Source organism: Peromyscus maniculatus, chromosome 6, assembly GCF_049852395.1.
Source record: "Peromyscus maniculatus bairdii isolate BWxNUB_F1_BW_parent chromosome 6, HU_Pman_BW_mat_3.1, whole genome shotgun sequence".
Classification (NCBI taxonomy): Eukaryota; Metazoa; Chordata; class Mammalia; order Rodentia; family Cricetidae; genus Peromyscus; species Peromyscus maniculatus.
In genome coordinates this window covers 85164543-85186794 of record NC_134857.1, presented here as the reverse complement: position 1 = coordinate 85186794, position 22252 = coordinate 85164543, and the positions used below count along the sequence as shown (strand labels likewise).

The 22252-nt window shown below is 53.7% G+C and overlaps 2 protein-coding genes across 2 annotated transcripts; one reads left to right on the top strand and one right to left on the bottom strand.

Moving 5' to 3' along the window:
* Window positions 1-3066: 3066 nt before the first annotated feature.
* Ppm1j (protein phosphatase, Mg2+/Mn2+ dependent 1J) lies at window positions 3067-8806 on the bottom strand. Its single transcript, XM_006986406.4, has 10 exons — window positions 7709-8806; window positions 6358-6472; window positions 5695-5982; window positions 5343-5455; window positions 4961-5045; window positions 4351-4469; window positions 4075-4138; window positions 3820-3927; window positions 3538-3689; window positions 3067-3388 (listed from the first exon to the last, which is right to left on the bottom strand). Exons 1-10 carry the CDS (start codon window positions 8029-8031, stop codon window positions 3241-3243), a joined length of 1515 nt encoding a protein of 504 aa, XP_006986468.1. The 5' UTR covers window positions 8032-8806; the 3' UTR covers window positions 3067-3240.
* A 3121-nt stretch (window positions 8807-11927) lies between these two features.
* Tafa3 (TAFA chemokine like family member 3) lies at window positions 11928-18956 on the top strand. The gene is made up of 6 exons (XM_076574762.1): window positions 11928-13031; window positions 14535-14602; window positions 14718-14833; window positions 15705-15854; window positions 16678-16802; window positions 18703-18956. Exons 3-6 carry the CDS (start codon window positions 14719-14721, stop codon window positions 18712-18714), a joined length of 402 nt encoding a protein of 133 aa, XP_076430877.1. The 5' UTR covers window positions 11928-13031; window positions 14535-14602; window position 14718; the 3' UTR covers window positions 18715-18956.
* The last annotated feature ends 3296 nt before the right edge of the window (window positions 18957-22252 follow it).

The window sequence follows — 22252 nt, the reverse complement described above, 5'->3', positions numbered from 1 at the left end:
GGCGGTGAGCGGGCGGGTGGGGACCCCAGAGGACTCGGCCTCGGCCCCTTCACTTCCCAACCCTCCTACCGTGGGGGGCGGACCCGAGTCGGGAAAGTTGAGCGGCTCCCAGGGTGGGGTCAGCGAGGGCCGCTGCTGCCCTCGCGTGGCCAAGCAGCCCTCGAGGTTCTGCCCCTCCTACGCCCTCGCCGTGACCGAGGGGACTGGTTATGTAGAAGCTGCCCACTCTCAGCACCAGGAATCACTGCGTTAAGTGTAACACGACGCAATCCCGAGCCTTAGAAGCCTTTTGCGATTTGCAGTCCCCAGTCACCGTCGCCTTACAAGGCCCTTCCTTCCTTGGCCGGGAATTTCCCTATGTCCTGTTAAGAGCACACTCCTGGAAGTCCTTCCCCGTCGCCAACTGGGAACTGAGCTCATACTCCTATTGTATTGTGCTGTATTGATGTGTTGTTTACCTGACCCTGTTTCTCCTTCCTTATAAAGGAGGTGGGTGTTGGAGGAAGTCGACCAATATTTTATTTGCTAGTGCTGGGTACTTTAAACACGAGTTCTCTGGAATAAGTTCACTCCTTCCCTTTTGCCTGTAAAGAAACTGAAGCCCAGGGAAGTGGTTTGGCAAACGATTTGTGACAGCAAGAATTTATAGTGAAATGGGCCATGGTAATACACAGGGAGCAGAGGCAGGTGGATCTCTTGAGTTAGTTCCAGACCAATCTTGCTACATGAGATCCCGACTCAAAAATCAATCAGCCTCAGAGGTAAAGAGCACTGGCTGCTTGCTCTTCCAGAGGTCCTAAGTTCAATTCTCAGCAACCACTTGGTGGTTCACAACCATCTAGAATGAGATCTGGCGCCCTCTTCTGGCCTGTGGGCATGCATGCAGACAGAACACTTTTTTAAAAAAACCAATCAAGCCAGGCGGCAGCGGCAGCTTATGCCTTTCATCCCAGCACTTCAGGAGGCAGAGGCAGGCGGATCTCTGTGAGTTTGAGGCCAGACTGGTCTACAGAGCGAGTCCAGGACAGGCACCAAAACTACATGGAGAAACGCTGTCTCAAAAAAACCAAAAAAAAAAAAAAATTAAATTTACAGCCAGGCCTGTAATTTACAGGGATCCTAGGAAGGTGCTGGCTCCCTGCTCCCATGCTCCTCCTCCAACCTGCCCTCTGAACCATCTAACCAGCTTTCAACAAAGACTTGCCAAGTAAACGCATGTTAGAAGTCATGTGGAGTCTACCACAAGTACAGCTGGGCTTGAGGCTTATGCCTGCAATCCCAGCACTCGTGGCAAGTACATGGAGTGGGCATTTTGACTACTTTAAAAATCTTAAAGTCGTCAAAAATCTTAAAGTAGACAAAAGCTGTCTCAAGCACAGGCGAACACATACACAGTGTAGTGGGTAGCTAGTCCAGCTTGGATCTGGAAGTTCCAACCCCCATTGAGACTCTGGCAACTGTCACGCCTACGAGGCGGGGCCAAGGGAGGCGTCTGGAGACCGGAGACCTGGATGGGCGAGCGCTCTCTCTGTTCCTGGACCCTGGACGGTGGAGGTTGACTGTGCAGAGCTCCAGAGAACACCGCTGGACTGCGATACACCTTCCCCAGACCCCCCCCCCCACAATCTACCTATTCCTTCATTTGTAAGTCACCCACTAAATAAATCTTCCTTTTAACTACGTGGAGTGGCCTTGATAATTTCACCAATACACAGACACTTGCTCAGGATCTGAAGCCCAAACCACACGTTTGGTGAATCAGGCAACTGAGGGGTTGAACGGCAGTTTGGCCCCCAGGCCTCTGAATTCACTCGGTAAGTGTTGGTTGACTGTGAACTGAATGCTATATATGGACCATGCGTTTCTGCCTTCAAATCACTAATGGTCTAAATGAAGAACACAGACAACCTAACAGAGCTAGCACTTCTGAAGCTTTATTACATGAACCTTGCTCACCCTGCCCACTCTAACTTCCTCTAGTTCTATGAGGCAGTAGTTATCTACATTTCACTGAGACATGGAGGATCACAGAAGTTACAGTAGTGTTGGCTCAAAACAGTCGGACTTAAGAGTCCCTGCCCTTCACAGCTACTCCCCATTGGTTCCTCCTTTGGGTGGGCAGTTATAATCCTGGAGGTAACCGCCTTAGCAGCATACAGGGGCTGTGGGGTCTCAGTCCTGGAGGACAGGTGAATCGTCAAGAAATGGTAATGTGAGATTTAAAATAAGTTGGAGCTCTGACAAGCCCACAGAGTTTGGAGGAGGATAGTGAGGCTGGAGAAAGAAAGGGTCCTTACGTGCTCAGGACTTTAACTTTAGTTCTGTCCTAGGCACAGTGAGGAGCCACTGAGGTTAGGAAGTCGGTGTAATAAGGAGCTAATGTGACGAGGGAGGCAAAGAAAAAGGCAAATAGGAAAAAAATCTTAAAGTAGTCAACAGCAGAGTCATATATATGTATTAGAGATGCTAAGAGAATGTGCTGCTAGGGAATTTCTTTATTGTGTGAATAGCATTAAGTGGACTTACACAAACAGACGCTACAGCCTAGGACACAGCTGGGCTACACTGCATATACCACCATCATCTAGGCAGCTGATTTCCTGAAACATTCACTTGGCCTGAATGATTAAAGTAGTTGAGAACTGTAATGAAGATACGTAAGCCAGGTGGGACCAACTGCTGGATTACTAACTTGAGCAGCCATGATGGTGCCCACTAAAAGGGTGAAGCAGGAGAAGAATTATTTATGGGGAAATTGTGAATTCAGTTCCAGGTGTATTGATCAGAAGCACCAGAGTACTATGGAGGAAATGGTTGGGAGATGACTGGGATGCATGGGTCTCAAAGCTCAGCAAAGGTTTGGGCTAGACACACAGACTCGGAGCTATCAGCAGATGGAAGAAGCCACAGATGGATGAGGCAGATGGGGCCACTCGTGGCAAGTACATGGAGTGGGCAAAGGGGGCAGCAGAAGAATCGGGGGAAGCCACATTTTTAGGAATGTTCTGATGTTCTTTCCATTGCCCACCTTTCGGGTTCCATTCGAGGCAAATAATGACACATACCTTTCTTTCTCCATCTGTTTTATTTGTCAGTTGCTCCAATTCTGGATCTAGTGGGCATCCCTTTGTCAATTAAATGGCCACTCAAGAGTCAGGAACACAACTTCAGTATTGGGACCGGGAGAAGGGTAAGTATGGAGAGGCTTAGATGGCGGTGAGAGGGATGGGGCTGGGCCCATCAGGAGTAACTGCCTGGCCCTCCCAGGGGGATGACGAAGACCGAGATGTCATCCCCGGAACCCAGCTTGTTGTTGGGGAGACGCCAGCCACGGTCCCGGGGGATGCCCCGGGCCCCTAGGACCAGAGCTTGGGCCAGAGCTGTATACCTGCCAGGAGCACATGTGCACATTCATGTACGGACACACATAGGAGAAGATGGACATACAGGCCCATATGTGGGTCTCCAGGCTTTCTTCCCCTTGGCCCCTTCCTTCACCAGTGCTTCCCCCCAGCACCTCGCCAGGCAGCCCCCTACCTGCTGGGATCATTGGGCTCATGGGCTGACAGCACCTTGTCCACAGTGGCGGCTACCTCACAGTCACTGGTCACATCCCACAAGCCATCTGTTCCCAGGACTAGCACATCATCCGGACAGTGCTCATACTGCGTCAGGTCATACACTCGTACCTGGGAGGGAGAGAGAGGAGAGAGGACTGAGGTGTGAGGGTTGCTAGACAGGGAGGTTGGAGATAAAAAAAAAAGGGGGGGGAGGGGCCCTGGGTAGAAGCCAGCCTGAAGGAAAGGTGTGCTCACTCACCTCGGGGAAGCAGGAGAGGAAAGGCTTGATGGGCAGAGTGGAACTACAGACCTTAAGGTTGTGGTCTCCCAAGCCTCGGGTCACCCCAATAGTGGCCATTACCCGGGCCTGAGGGAAATGAGAAGGAAAGCTATTTAGTTCCTCTCTCAGACTCACTGAGACCATGGAACCCCCCCCCCCACCTCCTCTCCGGTGACACCCCCACCTCCCTGGACAAACTGTGGTAGGTCTTCCTTCCTCTCCCATGGGGTTTACCTTTTTACCCTCCCCACAGACCAGAGGAAACCTGAGATCCTCCAGCTCAATCTTTTTGTAGGCCCTGGGGAGGGAGGAGTAGAGGAGGCATCATCACTCAAAGCCCCTGTCCCCTCCGTACAGCACACCGCCACACCACCGCCACACAAGGCCTTCCAGGGAATGGCCACAGCCCCCAACTCCCAGCCTGACCCACCCTGCAGCTTCCACCTGGCTGCTGGTGAAGGACTGGTTGCATTGCCATGGGAACGGCCCCAGCTCTGAGGGAAGTGTTACCAGCCAGTCATATTCTGGTCCCTGTACAGCATCCTCTGCCCCAGCTCCTTGGGCTGAACTCGTCGGGGGAACTCAAGGTGGGTGAACTCACTGCCCAGCAGTTCTGGTTTCAGGAAGCCCTGAGGTTGGGAGGGGCCAGACAGGAGAGAGAGAGAGCAGACACATCACACCCAGATACAACAGAGAGCTGTTAAATTCGAGTAGATCCTTAAATAAAGTTTACTGCAGACTACACACTCCCCTCATAGTAACATGGATTGACTCATTCGCCCCTCACAAAGGCCTGTGAGGCATGAACCATTGACTAAGGGACTTGTCAGCGGTCACACAGTTAGCAAAGTACACAAAGCAGGGTTCAGCCCCAGGCAATCAGGATGGAGAGCAAACATGAGGATGCTAAGATAATGCCCTTGCTGGGGCCTTTGTTGTTCTCATTCCCCACCTCTGACTGACTCTACTTCCTTCCTCTACAGGGACTACAATGGCAGTCCAGCTCAGCCAGCACTCCACAGGCCACTCAGCATCTTCCCCGGAAGTTCTCAGTAGGAAGCTTTCGGGAGGGCGAGGTGTAAGAGTCAAGACCAGGGTAGCGAGTTTGGCCCCTACTTACAAGCAGCTGAAGACGCTGGCGTTCGGTCTCTGGTGTGAACTCCCGGGACATTGGAATGATTTCACCATTCCGGATAATGATGGCCCTGCCCGGAGACAGACAAGGCTTGGATCTGGCCTCCTCAGGCCCCTTCATGGAGAATTCCAGAAGGAACAGGCCCTCCCCATAATGAACCTGATGATCCTCCTCCCTCAGGTCCTATCCTTCCTTCCTTGTAGCTGTCCCTGCCCCCGACCCCCTGACCCCCCCCATCCCATCCCTCCAGTCTTTGGTACTTGACCCAAGACCACCTCATCTCTGCTTTCCCATCATCCTGGAGAGTGTGGCCCCTTACATGGCCGCTTTCAAAGCTCCCCCCCCCCCCCCCCCCGCCCCGACTCACCTGCTGTCACCTGCATTGGCCACATACATCTTGCCCAGCAGGTACACCACAACCAGTGCACAGCAGCCCCCCTCCACTTGGTGGCCACGCCGCTCCCGAGCCATCTGCTCATCCTGCCAGGTGAGGAAGGGTCAAAGGGAACAGAAAAACTTCCGGTTCACAGTCACCTGCCCTACGACGTGCCTCTGCAGACCCTAGTGGACAAGGGGAGGGGAGGCCCACAGAGGGTAACAGGACCAAGTCCTCTCAGAGGTGGTGTGGATTCTGGGGGCCATCCATCCTCTGACTCCCACCACACAGTGTTGACTAGAGCATCTACGTAGCACACTGCTGCCACAGGGCACCCACTCACCATGAGCTGGAAGGCATTCTCGATGGCCCCTACTACCAGACTCTCGTGGGTTACTTCCTTCTGTGGAGACCAGCAAGACTGGGGGCTGACCAGGTGTGAGGGATCAGAGAAACCTGGGGTTCCCGGGGTGGACGGGAGGCAGAGGGGAGGAGGCAGGGGGTCCTGAAGTATTTCCGCTAGATCCTTCAGCTGCTCCCGGATGTGGCGATGCAGGAGCCGCGAAGCCATCTCAGCTGCCCCGCCGCCGGCATGCCCATCAAAGAGGCCCCAGTAGTAGAAGCAGAGTCCCTGATGAAGGGGAAGTTGGAAGTCAATCGGGGTGGAGGGGGACGGGCATCCACGGAAACATCGCACAGGAGATCTGAGTGTGATAGTAAGGCAAATTCGATTTATCCACTTATTCATGCACAGCCTACTGTGTCAAGAGAAAGAAGAGCCAAATTCGAACTATGGAGGATCCAAAGAGCAGCACCGATGATTAGTTAAATCATCCAAAAAAAACATGAGCAGCTATATTTTAAATGGAATAGTGAACATCCGCAGTGGAACTGGTCTAATTGAAGCCATTAGGGCTTCTGTGGTAGAGGCAGAACATCCACACTTCTGAAATCCCTGGGGAGGGGTGTCACCCTCTGGAGGCTAGGAAAGGGGATGAAGTATTACCTGCTTCTGGGTAGGCTCCCTGGAGGTCCCTGTACCACTCCTTCGGCTTTCCACATACACGACTTCACAGCAAGCCTGGTCCTCATTATGCCTGCTCTTGCCAGCATTGATGACCCTGCCAGGCCAGAGTGTCCCACATCAGGTTAGACACCAGACTAGGTCCTGGAATAACCCCACCTTAGACACACACACATCATCTCCTGCCTGCTGGCCAAGCTGAAAAAGGTCACAGCTGCCTGGGCTTCGAGCCAGAGGGAAGAGGAGAAGGCAGGGCCAGCAAGAAGTCCTGTCTGGGTGGCAGAATGCACCGCCTCATAGAAAGGACCGCAATAGTAACCCCCTGCCTCAGTTCCTTCATCCTTGGGCCAAGGAGGCTTTCTGCAAGGTGGTGCTGGGGGTGTGGCCAGACAGCAGCAGTAAGTTTTACTTCCCTACCAGTCAAAATGTTACATTCCCACCTCCAGTCTCAACCACCGCTGCCAGTGATTCACCGGTACATCCACCCTCACCGTAAAACCACCCAGTGAAAGTTCCGATCACTCTTGCAGTGAGGAAGTGCTCCAGCCCAAGTTGGGTAAGAGGAAAGGTAGGCTCACCTGGACTGGGCAAGAGTCTCTTAGCTATAAACTCCTCCCATGTGGGAAGCTAAGTGAGGCGGTGAGGGTGAGGGGCCACCCACCACCTCCCTCCACAACCTCAGTGCCCCCAGGTCCCTGGTGGCTTGGCTCGGTTTTCCCCAAGATGCATTAAAAATATAAAGGTTCTGGGAGCACGCTGCCGCTCGGGCCGTGTGAACCAAGGGGTCTATTTCCTTGCCCTACCAGCACCCGTCTGTCTGCAGACCCGCGCCCAAAGGGAACCATCGCGCGCCGCCGGCGGACCCCTCCCCCGCCCCAGGAAGCCCGCGGCCTTCTGTTGTCGCGGGCTATTTCTGGGTGTGGAGGGGGAGGGGACCGGTAAGAAGGACAGGGAACTGGGGCGCTGGGGCCAGGAAGCGGGTGAGCGAGACTTTCCACCCGTGATCTCCCTGGGAAAAGGAACTGCTCCTTTCCGAACCTCCCTTCCCTTAGCCTTGTGAACCGTGGGCAGCGACTGAACTGGCCAACTCATCCTTGGTGCGCCGTGCGCTCTCCTTAGGAGGGGACTGTCCTGAGCCAGCGAGGGGAAGGGTGGGCAAGGTCCTGGAGAAGGGTATTGAGGCTGCACCCCGTCCGAGAGAGGGCTGGAAGGGTGCAGTCTCCTGGGAAGGTCCCCGGAACCTCGTGCGGGGGGGATGCATCCCAGCGGCCAGGATGCGTCTCCTGGGAGGGTGGGAGTCCCATCCTCAGCTGGGAGCCCCGGGGGTGCTCACTCGGCATAGCCTGTGCTCCAGGGCAGGCGGCGACCGGTGTCCGGGGGGCTTTGCACGGCCCTGCCTGCGTGGTCGTCGGCGCGTCGCAGCCCCCCGGGGCTCAGCTGAAGAAAGGTGGGTCTGGAGAAGCTCGCCCGAGTCTCCGCGGTCTTCTGGGGCAACCCGACCACGCTCCCAGGCCTCGCCGGGGGGCTCTTAGGCGTTTCTGAGGCGGCAGGAGGCGTCGAGGACGCGTTGGGCAGATCGGGGGACTTAGGGCGCTGGGACGGAGGGCCACCCGAGCTCACCAGGTGCGCCACAGCAGAGCGCACCCGGTTTAGCATGCTGCCTCCCTGCCCCGCCCTCGGCCGTGGCCCCGCCCCCGGAGAGGCCCCGCCCCTAGGGCTTCAAGTGGGCGGTGCCCTCTCTTGATCCAGGCCAAACTTCCCCAGGCTCTAAGCCTTGCGGGAACTGCCTGCCCCACCAGCTCCCCGCCTCTTATGGGCATCCCGACATCGTTCCGCCAGAGTGTCACAGGGGAAGGGTCTGTTGTGGGGAGGAAGCGGAGAGAAGGAAACATGTCAGTCGTTCTGTAGCTTAGACATCCGCTAGACTTAATCCGTTAGAATTCACCCATTGTGACGGGGGTGGGCGAGGCAGCCTATTGCGTTCCGTTCCGGGTGGCCAGCACAGCATAGGGAGTTATGGAGATGATGACTTCAGAGCGAAACATCCACTTGGGTGTGAAGCACTTGGTGTGACAACACCTCAGGCTGGAGCTGCTGAATCGAGAGAAGAGGGGGGGGGAGAGGGGAGGGGAGGGAGGGAGGGAGAGAGACAGAGACAGAAAGGGGAGAGGAGAGAGCGCGCTGGTGCGGGCTGCTGTGCTAATCAAGCCCGGCAGCTGACCTCCCCAGATCGGGGTCCTGGGGCAAAATCTTGGGCCCCTGAAGGCACTAGTCTGTCTAAAGGTCACCTTCACATTCTAGAGAACGGTTGTCACTCCCACCCCACTTTCTCAGAACCGTTCCTCCATATTTAGACTTCTGCCGGCCAGTCAGTAAGGCTAACGGCATACTAAATAACTACGGTTATTGAGGACTTGCTGCACACTAGGCCCTCTACAAAGCACGTTCTGTTCATTAGGTCACTACACCGATACCGCACGGTGGGCTACACCCATTTTACAGATGAGGCCGGAGTGGACAGTCTCCTGTTATTTTACTAGACCTGCTCAAGAGTCACGCAGCCACTTCCAGAGCCGTACGCCTGGCAGAAACTATTTCTGACGCTGGTTTCTCTGGATTAAGAAGGGACTCATAAAGGAGTGGGAATCCTAAATTCCCACCCTCGGATGCTTCAAGCAGAACGGGGATGCTGAGCAAGTTCTCTGGCTACCGCCAGGGGGAGGCAAAGGCCACTCTTAAAGCTTGTCTGGGCTTCAGGAAAGCCCACTGTTAGAAACTCGGGCTGGACCGGGCACAGGTGGGCTGTTTTCTGCCTTCGATAGGAGAGGATTACTGTCCTGACTCGGAAAGAGTCTTGTTCTTATACTTGGGATTAGAGTAGTTCCCACCATACAGTCCAACAGAAGTCAAGGCCCTTGAGGGGACCACAGACTCCCTGTTCATAGCTGGAATTCTACATGCAGGCACCCAGTTGGTGCTTCCTGATCATACCCTGGGATAGCCTGTGCCTCCCCGAAGGGGTGGCTTTCTTGACCACTTCCAAATAAAAAATTCCACAGTGGTCATTCAAACAAAGTGCCCAGACTTGCTGTAATTATGCCTGAGCTTTTGGGGGAAGAAGAGGGCAGAGAAAAATGAAGTCACCAGGATGGAGTTGGGGTGGACTGGTAAAAATTCAGACTCAAAAACAGCAGCAAAGGCATCCAGGGACAAAGAGCATACTGCCACTATGGGCATTTTCTTCCTGTTCGAGAAAAACTGAAGCCAACTGTCTGATAAATGGCATGGTGTCAGCGGGGAAGCCAAAGACCGGAGAGAAAAAAAGAGTAACTTGGGTTTTATTATTCAGTGTTTCTGGGGCAGTTTGTCACTTCTCAGTGTCATCCAGCATCCTTGCTCCGCGCAGATACACATCGTGGCTGGAAAAGTGGGCCACAGAACTAGGGCCCTTAGACCCCTGGACTCCAATGCCAGATAATGGTCAGGGGGGTCGTTTGCTCCCCTGGACTCTGGAACCATTCTGGCTCCCATCCATAACCAAATTTGAGGGCTCTCATACCTCTGTCCCCCCCACACACACACATATTCCTGGACCTCTTCCATCCTGACTCACCCACACCTGCTTAGAGGTTCTCTCCCTGAGGCAGTAGAGGGTGAGGGTGGGGGAAAACAGGGAAAGAACATTTATGAGATGTGTTCTCTCCTGGGAGCCAAAAGACATTCCTCAGTGACAGAGGAGAACCAGGCCTGAGCCAGGGAAGGAACAGAGCATCCTCAAAACAGGCCTCCTTAGTCAGGCATGGTAGCACACTCTGTAATACCAGGAGGCAGAGGCAGAGATGAGAGGATCAGAAGTTAGCTAGCCTGGGCCGCATAGCAAGTTCAAGGCCAGCCAAGGCTGCATAATGAGTCTTTGTCTTTGGTGGGGGGCATGGCTTAGCAGATAAAGGTGCCAATCAATCAATCCCCAGCACCTACAAAGTGGAAAGAAAGAGAGTGAAAGAGAGCGGAGACTCCATCCCTTGTCCCAGGCTGTGTGCTCAGGACCCAGAGCCAAGTTTATTCTTTGTTTCTCCCCCATACATTACCACCTCCCCAGCTCTTCCTGGCTGTAACAGGTGCAGACCTCCCTTCCAAAGAGACAGGTTCACAAACACCTCTGCCCTCGAGTGCCTAATGCATCCAAAATACGAACCTGTTAACATTTTGTAATTAGGATTATTTACCATTCTTCTGAGGAAGACACTGGGAACCTCAGATTTGGTTCCCAAGATGAGAGTCACACTCATTATCCACAGGGCCATTCACCAGCCTCCGGAAGCCCTCCAGGCTGGTTCTCCACCCTGGTACTACCCATAGTCCTCCCGGGTAGGAGGGCAACGCGTCTGTGCTGGAAGTATTTGCTATTTCTTTCTGGGGGTCAGCGGGGAAAGCCCGTGGTAAAGAACATTGTGCAACATAGGAATCTTCCAATACAGTGGTCCTAGCTCCCAGTGCCTGGAAAGCACCTCAAATAACACTTGAGTGAACTAACCAAGGACTGGGTTTTCTCCCCTTCTCTCTCTCTCCTTCATTTTGAGATATGGTCTGACTGGAACCCTGTGTAAACCATGTGGACCAAGCTGTCCTCAAACTTGCAAGCAACCTCCTGTCTCTCCTGTCCCCATCTCTGTTTGTTTTTGTTTTTGATAGGGTCTCACGCTATAGCCCAGGCTGCGCCAGAATTCGTGACAGTTCTCCTGCCTCAGTCTCCCGCGTTCTGGGATTACAGGTGTGAGCCGCTTATACATGGTCTGAAAAACTGAATTTTAAGACTTAACGAGCTCAGATTTAAACACCAGTCTACTGCTGGCGTAGGTGAAGACTACGCCCAGCCCCAAGGCCTACCCGGACCCCAGAACACCACCTCCCTCCCTTGCGCCACAGGAACTGGGGGCTACATTCCTGGAGGTTTTGGGGACCTGTTCTAATTGTCACGAGCTGCCCCCAGAAGCCTTGTCCGTGAAAACAGAGCCCGTGGGCTTCTGTCCCTGGTCTCGCCCTGGGCCACCAGAGGCCGCTGCGAGACAGCTGTGTTCACCCTCCCCACAGAGCGCCCCACACATCTCGAAGGAGGCAGAGGTCCCCGCAAGGGCTGAAGCAGCGGGGACAACTCCCAGCCAAGCGGCTGCGCGCTCCGCAGCCTGAGGGCGGGAAGCTTGGGTCGACCCGGCTGAGCCCCACAGGGCTGGTGGGTCCAGGCCCAGAGCATCCTAGTGCTCAGAACCGGGCTCACTAGGACGCCGGATTAGCCATTGCCCTGCACTCCTCGGGGCACAGCAACTTGATAGCTCGGGACCAGACAACACCCAAGCTGGCCACTCCCGGGAGAAACCCGCCTTTGGGAGTCTAGATCCCAAGCTCAGAGGCATCGAGGACCTCAGGCTAGAGGCTTGAACCGGGGCCACTGCTGTGGAGCAGGTGGGTACCAGGAGCAAGAATGGGCGCTGGAAGGGGACAGGAGCAAGCAGAGCAAGGTGGAAGGTTCTTATTGATCCCTTGTTGGTATGCAGGCTGCTCCCTCAGCATCACCTTAGCCTGAACTGGGGACTGGGAAAACAGCCCTAGAAAACTGAGGTAGACGCTGAAGAACAAATCCCAGAAGCCTCCTTCTCCAGCTCCGTTTGAGGAGGAAATAGAATGCCAGAGATCCCGAGTCCCCATCTCCCCTAAGTTCTCTGAGCATTGGAGTAACCAGGAGAAATGCATGAGTTAGATGGTATTTGGGGAGAGCTCAGCCGGAAACAGGATATCGTCAAGAGAAGAACAGGTGGCTTTTGCGATGCTCAAAATGAGGGGCCCCCGACACGGGCTGGAAGAGCAGACCCACTTAGCAAACAGGCACACACAGAAGGGCAAGAACACCCCCATCCCCAGCGGATGGGCGCCGCCACCACCCCCATCCCCATTCCCCTCTGGGCCTTTCCAGAGCTCAGCAGCCCCGTGCGTCTGTTTCAGTTTCTCACGGGAGACTGAGCGGGGACAGGACCTTGGGGGAGAATGGAGGCGCCCTTGTGGGCTGTGCGCTGAAGCCGGGACCTGTTGCACCGCTAGGCTAGCGCTCTGTAAGGACTGTAGCAGAATTAAGCCAGCTCCAGAAGAGCCCAGGAAGTGAGGCTCATGACGGTTTGGAGGTGGGGGCGAAGGGAATTTGGAGACCTCGGGATTCTCCCCCAGGGGTCTCTTCCGGGACGAAGCTGGCAGATTCTGCACGCTTCTCTGACCTTAGCTCTGTCCCAAGACCAGAGCGATGGCAGCAGCACTGGATCTTATCCCCTCACCCCTGCTTGGCTCCTAGGAAAAGGAAAACCCAGCCACTCTTCTCAGGGAGGGGTCACCTCCCCCTCAGGTTTCCATAGTCTGGGGGAGGAGGGCTGGGGAGCAGGGACAGATTCCTAGAGCAGAAATGACCGCCCTTGCCACCGGAACAGCCTAAGCTGGACTTCCTTTAGTGCCCAGCCCGGTTCCCTTATTCTCTTCCAAGCTTTCTCTTGGCCCCTGCAGGGGTCTGGTCTCTCTCTATTCTGAACTACCTCCAAATGGCTCCCTGCTTGTCCAGGTGGAATGAGTCTGAGACCAGCAGATGAACAGACAGAAGCCTGAAGACTCCGGGGACCGTAAGTGAGACCGCTGGAGATGGGAACGGAGGAGTGAGCGTCCCCCCCAAGGCAGCTTTGGCACCTGCTCAAGCAGGTTTTAGGGACCTGATCTGAGGTCCTAGTCAGAGCTGGCACTGGCTGGGGCCAGTGAGCTAGGCCAACCCTTGACCTCCTGGGGCTCTTCCTGTCCCCTTCTGCGGCTAGTGACTCCCAGTTTCTCTGCGTTTCTGCGTCCCTGGTTTCCCTCTGGTTCTTGCCCACCCTCTGGTATAGACGTTTGAGGCCCTGTTCGGTTCACAGGAGAAAGGAGCAAGAGAGTGCTGGGCCTAGGGTAGGCTTCTGGGTCCTGTCACAGGCCAGCCAACCTCTGGCAAGACATTTAACTTCTACCCTAGGTTTGTTTCTTCCCTCCTTCCTTTATTTCTTTTAGTGTATGTGCACGGTGTATGCATGTGTGCACCATGTGAAGGCCAGGGGAAGCCTCCTGACAGAGGCCTCCTGCTCTACCGCTCTCCACCACACTCCCTTCAGACAGGGTCGTTCACTGAATCCCGCACTGGGCTGTCCAGCAATCCACTGATCTTTTTACACTGGCCAGCTTTTCACACCTGTGTTGGTATTCCCATGCTTGCTCAGCAAGTCCTCTTTCTGACTGAGCCACCCCCCTCAGCCCCGTGTTTTGTTTTTGTTTGTTTGTTTTTGATTGTTTGAGATAGGATCTTCCCATGTAGCTTGGAACTCACTATGGAAACCAGGCTGGCCTCAAACTCCCAATGGTCTTTCTGCTGCTTTCTCCGAAGTGCTAGGATTACAAGCATCTGCCCCTATGAAAAGCCTTTCTTCCTTCCTTCCTTCCTTTCGTCCTTTTCTTTCAAAAATTGAAATTGTGTTCAGATTGAATTGCACTGCTACTACAGTCCCATGATTTGAAACTCAAACACATAAAAGAAACTGGTGGGGGAAAAAACCATTCTTCGTTCCACTTCTCTTCTAGAAAAGCAACAGATTTCCCTTCTTAAAGGCAAACAAGCTACGCTCTCCAGACCTGGTGTGTACATATTAGGTCACACACACACACACACACACACACACACACACACACACACACACACTGCCTTGTACGCACGGTGTATACACCTCCTGCTTGTCGCTTTTCCCCCTCCTGTAAGACTGGGTTCTCACTAGAGTCTACCACACACATCATTACAAAGTTCCCAGATGATTTTGGGTTCTGTTGTGTTCTGTTCTGTGTTCCCAGTGATGTGGAGAGAACTGCATTTTCAGGTTCTCCACAGTGTACTCAGCTCCTCTACTGATGGCTGTTAGGGTTAGATCCAAACTTTTGGAGCTTTATTTGTAAAATGGGTAATAGCGATCCTTTGTGCAGTGGGACATAATCAAGAGCACACAAGTGAAGTGTCTGGGTCAAGAGCTCAAAAAGTGGGAGTCAGCATCATTGTCTAACCCATGGCACAGCCCTTTGATCCACTCTGCAAGATCTCTTGAATGTCTCCTCCGCAGGCTCTGCCTTCCTGTTCCCTGGTCCTTCTGTATCACTCATCACTGGCTGCAAGCTGCCTGGAGACGAGGTATGCATCCTGCTTAACCTGGGGCTTCTAGAGCATGACACAGAGAACGGACTGAGTCTGAGTGCAGAGGGAGCATCTGCCCCGAGCTAAACAGGGTCTGTACTTCTCTTCACAGAATGAGCGAGAGGACCGCGAGCAACTGGAGCCCAGGCAGCTGGGTGCTAGCACTGTGCTTGGCCTGGCTGTGGACACGTCTGGCCTCTGCTTCTTTGCAGCCTCCGACAGCCGCAGGTTTGGGGGAGGCAGTGAGACTAGAGAAGGGGTTTTCTAGGACATCTGGAGAGCTCGAAGGCCCTCCAACCCATCCCACAAAGCCTGCAAATCTCTGGGGCAGAGTAAATATTTGCGGAGGTGACTCCTCTGGTCGTCACCCAGGAAACTGTCCTCTTCTGCTGCTGCCCTCCAGAGAAGGCCCGGGTAGACACCCTGGTACTATCTTTTCCAGGGGGAAGGTGTTCTGCTTTGAGAGGCCCTCGGGTGGAGGCTTAAGTCTAGTCTCCTGGCCTAATTCTGGGGTTTTCCTTCTGGGATGGCTAAAGCCTCTGTAAGCGGATGATCCTCCCCCACGCATTGTAAGCTCTGGGGCCCTTGCCCTCACCCTGAGAAAGCAGAAGGTGGGGGCTGGTGCGCAACTCCAGCTTTCAAAGAGTCGTGAGCACGGCCTCAGCAGGGTGGGGTGGAGAGGTAACATGAAGGTGTCATCCGCTCTTCTCTCCCTTACCATCAGATAGCACGCATTCTCTCTCTGTCTCTTTCTCCCTCTTTTTGCATGCATGCGCGTGTGTGCATGCGTGCATGCATGCGTGCGTGTGCGTGAGTGTGCATGTGCGTGTGCGTGTGCGTGTGCGTGTGTGTGTTTTGAGTACTTGCCTCTATGTGTGTGCATGCGTGCGTGCGTGCGTGCGTGCGTTTGTGTGTTTTGAGTGCTTGCCCCTATGCTAGGCATAGTTCCACCACTGAGTTGCAACCCCAGCACTGGATATCTCTTACATGACCTTTCCATGACCAAAGAGGAGGGACTTGAGGACCTGCAGCAGGGTGGGAGGGAGGAGGGCAGGTGTGGAGGCCAGGGTCACCTGATCTTATACTGCTGGCCAATCAGTCCTAGTAAAGCAAGGCACCTGTGAGGTGATCGCCGCACATCGCTGCTGCAACCGGAATCGCATCGAGGAGCGCTCCCAGACCGTCAAATGCTCCTGCCTTTCTGGCCAGGTGGCTGGCACCACAAGGGCAAAGCCCTCCTGCGTGGATGGTGAGTGAATGGCCAGGTCCTGGGCAGCCAGGTGGGTAAGGAGGCCCAGAGCAGAGATAAGAAAGTCTGTCTAGGCCTTGCCATCTGCTGGCATCTGGTTTCATAGCCATCTCAAGACTTACCTTATCAGTCTCAAGTGATGGAGACTCGTCTTGGAGGAGAGGGCAGACATGACCTGCCCTGTGTCATAAAGGAAGACAGCTCTTGTTACAGGTCACACACACACCTGCCACCTGGTCCTTGCACACAGGGATGCATTCCCTCACACTAATTCCTCTGCCCACGCACTCCTCCAGAGAGGTCCTCTTCTACAAGTCCACTCTTTTCTCAGCCTACCTTTGCCTTCTCCTGTGGACACATGTGATCCCTCCCATCGCACATCCACTTTCCCTCCTTTCTGCCCACACTTGTGTTCTCACGCTCTGGCGGCATCCATATCACCATGCTCACGCTCACTAGCTTGCACGACAGCTTGTGCACTCCTGGAGGTGGTGTGGATATCAGTTCATATCCACTAAGGAAGGAGAGCACTGAAGGCGGTACCTCTGTGCTAAGGACGGCTGCCTCCTTCACCTGCCTCCTAGCTTGACATCCTCTTCCCCTTTTGGTGTGATGCAGTAATGAAGTTGATTGGGATAGCCCCCAGTCTCAGTCTAAGTACGGTGTTGCCTCCTTGGACAGCCCAGGGTAGGGGGAAGAGAAGGGAGAGGTAGCGAGCAAAGCCCTAGGCATGTGGGAAGGAGGTACACCTCATTCACAGACCAGCGAGGTCAGCACTGTGTGCTCCCAGCGCTTAGAGCCACCCCTGCCTCCTGCCCCACAGCCTCCATCGTCCTGCAGAAGTGGTGGTGTCAGATGGAGCCCTGCCTGCTGGGGGAGGAGTGTAAGGTGCTCCCGGACCTGTCGGGGTGGAGCTGCAGCAGTGGACACAAGGTCAAAACCACCAAGGTATTGAGGTGGATGCTTCATCCTCCCCTCCTGTTCCCCTTCACCCGGGGTAGCACAGGGGCCAAGTCCTGGAGGGCCAGGATGGCAGTACTGTAAGGTGGGCAGGTGAAACGTGAGAATGCATGCCAGGCAGTCCTCCTGCGGCTGCCTCCACTCTAGGCACGGCTGCTGAGGATGTGGTTTGCCCTGGTAGGCAAAACTGATGTTCTGCATGCCTTGGTTTTCTCCTCTTTGCTTAGCGTGGGTTTACCACTAAAAAATATCAGGCCTTTCAAAACAAAGTGGAGCAGGGCATAGTGGCACACATCTGTGATCCTAGTACTCAACAGGAAGATCAGGAGTTCAAGGCTAGCCTGGACTGCATGATACCTGTCTCCAAAACAAACAAACAAACAAACAAACCAAAACAACAGCAACAACAAAAGCCTAAGGGAGAAAAAAGGTGGAGAACTAGGAAATTACCTAGGTCATCCAGGGAGGAAATTTTCCTAATATCTGAATTCCAGAAACAGTAACCACTCTGCTTACCACCCTCTGCCACAGAGTGTGCCCAGTCCCTTATACCACAGCCATTAACTCCCTGCCGTTTCTACCTGCCCTCCTGTAGTGAGATTGATCTTTTCTCAGTGACAGCACCAAGAAGATTATTATCGTGGCTTGCTGCCTGCCCCCACAAAACAAGGGGTAATTAAAATTTTATCAGACTCTTTAGCAGTTCCATGTGTGCCTTGGCTAATTAGTTTCATGCCATTGTCGTCATCATCTGTGCAAATGAGTGACAAGCCAAGGCAGTGTCTCTGCCCCCAGCCCCCACATGCACAGTGAGAAGGCTAACAAACAGTTTCTCAGGCTCTAAGAAAAGTGGGGGTTTTCACAGAACACACAACACTGGTAGCTAGCTACAGCAAGAAACTGTTTGGGGGCTGGAGAGATGGCTCAGTGGTTAGGAACGATTCTTGCTTTTGTAGAGGACACAGGTTCAATTCCCCGCACCCACATATGGCAGTTCACAACTGTCTATAACTCAGTCCTAAAGGATCCAGTACCCTTTTGTGGCCTCCTAAGGCACCGGGAACACATGTAGTGCACAGACATTTATGCAGATACAACACTCATACACACAAAACAAAAAAAGGAAGGGGGCCTGGAGAGATGACTCAGTGGTTAAGAGCACTGGCTGCTCTTCCCAGAGTTCAATTCCCGACAACTACATAGTGGTTCACAACCATCAGTGAAGTTGGATATGATGCCCTCTTCTGGCATAAAGTCGTACATGCAGCTAGAGCACTCATACGTAAAAAAAGATTTTGTTAACTGATTTAAAAAAAAAAAAAGAAGGAAGAAAGGAAGGAGGGAGGGAGGGAGGGAGGAAGGAAGGAAGGCAGGCAGGCAGACAGGAAGGAAGGAAGGCAGGAAGGAAGGAAGGAAGGCAGGAGGGAGGGAGGGAGGGAGGGAGGGAGGGAGGGAGGGAGGGAGGGAGGAAGGAAGGAAGGAAGGAAGGAAGGAAGGAAGGAAGGAAGGAAGGAAGGAAGGAAGGAAGGAAGGAAGGCAGGCTGGGCAGCCTGTCTGTAGGCAGCAAAGCAAGACAGCCATTCTGAGAATGTTTATCAAGACTTGCAAAGTGAGACCCATCACGGAGCTTGGGACATTCACCATACTGTTACAGGGTAAGGTTTGTGGCCTAAAAGGTAGATTAGGGCCTTTGCAATTTGTGTAGAGACTCAGAAGCAAACAGTGGTGAGGCTTGTCTGACGGATGCCAGCACCAGGCCACCATGTCCAGCTCGGACGGCTGTGGGAGACTAGCAGCAGTGACCTCTAATTGACTTGCATGACCGGGGCTCTCTGGCATGCTACAATGGCTTTTTCTAACCTTCTTCTACCCGACACTTGCTTTCTAGGTCACACGATAACTCTCAGGGTCATGGCTTAGGCAGAAAGAACAGCCTTGACTGAGCTCTGGACTGAAGAATGGCTTCTGGTCAGCAGCCAGCAGATATGAGGACTCACTCACCCGGACATGGAGTTCCATGTCAAATGCAACATCAAACTTGCCAGGGCCCTGTTAGTCATGCTGCTTAGCAGAAATGCTTGGATCTTCGGCCACGTACTTAGAGACCCGTGCTCTCCTACGAACAAAGGTCAACACATATAATCCTGTCCTTACGGAATATCTTGTCAAGCTAGGGAGTAGATGGCAGATGATTTAAGCAGTTTAAAGTGTGTGGTACCATGGCCTCTGAGCTACCTGCTGTGGGTGTGGTGGGGACGGGGTGGATGAGAGTCTCATAGATCTTCAGCTATCCTCTGATCGTGATTACAGGACGCAAGGTCATGACGTCCTATCAGTACCTTCCCATCAGTCCTGCATCCCCAGAAAGATGCTAAGATGTTAAAGGAGACACTGTCCCCTGATGCCAAGCCAGTGGGATCTCTTTTGGACAGCGTGGGAAAGCAGAGATGAAGCCCAGCAGTTCTTCAGCACAGCCCTCAGGGGCAGGGTGTGTGGCTCACACCCTTTGCAGTCTATGGGATGGACAGGTCCTCAAGATCACCCCCACCCCAACTTCAGGTGGTTTTGTTTTTGCTTCCCCCCCGCCTTGTTTTAATGGATGAGAAAACTGAGTCACAGAGAGATGAGATGGTTTGCCCAAGATAGATCTCACAGCTCGGGCTTCCAAACCATAGCTGCTGAGATTCCAGGGTAGGTCTTACCTGGTAATTTTATCTAGAGAGCAGGACCCTGCAAACACTTTCTGGAGAGCAGCGACATGTTTCTTGGGAGGTGGGATTTTGATCACTGGGACTTTGATTGATGCCACTGATCTCCTATCCAAAATAATCCAGAATCCCCACCAACTGCAGAGTGGAGCCACTTCTCAGTCCCCCAAGTCCAAGCAGTCCCCATGGTAGCCCAGAGGTCACTCGGCCTAGTTGCAGCTGGAGCACTGGAGCTGGCATCCCACTGGAGCTGGCACCCCACTGGAGCTGGCATCTCACTGGAGCTGGGACCCCACTGGAGCTGGCATCCCACTGGAGCTGGCATCCCACTGGAGCTGGCATCTCACTGGAGCTGGGACCCCACTGGAGCTGGCACCCCACTGGAGCTGGCATCCCACTGGAGCTGGCACCACACTGGAGCAGGCATCCCATTCATTGCCCCTCTGGCCCTTCTGAGAGCTTCAGCCGTCTCCCTACATAGGTACTCGGAAGGCAGAGAGTCAGGCCAGAGTACAGCCCAAAGTTGAAGTTCTTTACAATCAGGCTGGCGTGGGAGTAGCATGCTGGCTTCCTCTCCTCACCAAGGCCTCAGTTAGGGAATGGGGTGTGTTAGAGGCCAGCCTGGATGATGCCCAATCCTGAGAAGGCATCAGTGATAGCTGAGGATGGAGCCTCGGCTTCCCCTGTCTCCCTAAGCATTTGACTAAGACTCTGATATCACCCCACCTCGGGGCACGTTCTTGTTTTCACTATATGAGATGAGCGGTAATGTTAACTTCAGAAGGGAGGCCTCTAACAGTCTCTGCATACGGCAGGCCCACAGGCCAGGGTCCCCATGGAGAGGTCAAAGGCTGTCATGGCCTCTTTCCACACCGAAGAGTAGAGGTCGGAGGATAGATGCAGGGGGTCGGCAAATATTTTCTGGAAAGAGCAAGAAAGTGAATATTCTATGTTCTGCAGACCATATTAAGTCTCTGTGACATAGTCTTTGTTTCAGTTTGTTTTGAAAACATTTCAGAACTGCCAGTGCCATCTTTAGCTCTAGGGTGGAAGAAACACATTGTGACCCATTTCAGGTGTTTGTCACCGCTCCCAGGGGACAGTTGAAGGCCTGGGATGGCCTCCCAGCCTCCTGGCTTGCCCTCTGTGCCATGGAAACCTGAGCACAGGGCTAGGGCTGGCTTTGTTTTTCTCCTAATGCTCAGAGAGAGAGAGAGAGAGATGGGTGAGTGAATTATTTAGGTTACAAATGAGACAGCTTTAGCGGAGCCAGACAATAAAAGCCCGCTTTCCTGGAGGCCAGAATATAGGTTCTGCAGGCTGCCGTGGGGCTCAGTGACAGAGCGCTGGACACTGTCACAGTCTTGCTTCAGCCCCCCGCCCCCCGCCACACACACACACACACACACACACACACACACACACACACACACACACACACACGCACCAGCTGTGCCATCCACATGAGCTGGGGCTGGAGGGGAAAACATGGAAATGATGCTGCACAAACTGGAGAGCTGCCAGCCTCCACCAGCCCCCACCTGCCTCAGTGTCCCTTCCCTGTACCTCCCCTGGCCCCCAACTGAAGTCCTCCCAGCCTCCCTACCTCCCTCCTGACCTGGCCATGGGTTTATTGGTTGAACTCTGAGGGGGTGTCTGTACACGGCCAGGAGGGCACCACATAAGAAGGTCTGGCAAAGAAGAGAAAGTGACCAGCCCCCCAACTCCAGCTCCCCTAAATTCTGTATCCAACCGAGTCTAAACCTGCCTGTGTCTTGTAGCTATCCAAAGGACAGTCTGGAAATAAATGGATTTCCTCGGAGCATGGGGTTCCTGGGGTCATTTGTCTCCCTCCTTGGTGGGGGCATCTGAGATCCTGTGAAGTTTGCGGGAACCCCCATCCCCTCAACTATGCAGGCCTTAGGAAAGTTGACAACTATAAATCACGTGACTACTTTCTGTTGGCCCCCTGGCAGTTTCTTTAGAGTCTGGGAGTGACGTCCTGATTAGTGACCCCAGACAGCTCCACAGCTTTGAGACTGCAGCTCCCTAAAACCACAGAATTATAGTTGCTAGGGGTTTTAGAAGCCAGTCAGCCACCACTTTCATTTGCCAGCCGAGGAGAGAGTGGTTCAGAAAGGTTAAGTAATTTGCCCACGGTCACACAGCAAGCTGATGGCATGTCCTGCCCAGTGATGCAGCATGCGGCACAGATTTCTTTCCACTATTGTAGATGCCATTTTGTACCCCAGAACAAATGAGAACTTGGAAGGAAGACAGGGTGATGACGGTGAGAGTCTCGTTCTAGAATCACCCAATGCTGTGAGGGCAAGGAACAGGGAAGAAGAATGAGAAACATGTAGAGGAAACACACAGAGGGAAGGAAGGGGGCGGGGTGAACACCGCCACTTCAGAACTTCAAACCACAGAACAAAACTGGACAAGACTGATGCCCCATGGAGAAGATCTGACCTTCGTCCTTTCTGGAGGAGGCAGCATGGAGCCCTGTCAGTCCTTGGCAAACTGGGCATGGTGGGACATACCCACAGCCCCAGCACTTAGGAAGCTGAAGCAGGAGGATGACGAGATAGAGGCCAGTCTGGACTACACAGAGACCCTGTCAGAAGAAAAACAACAACAGAAAAAGAATGGAAAACCTTGCAGGACCGTGAAGCCATCTTGGCAATCCCAGGTTCTTTATGTCCTGTGCAAAGTAAATCACATGGGCTA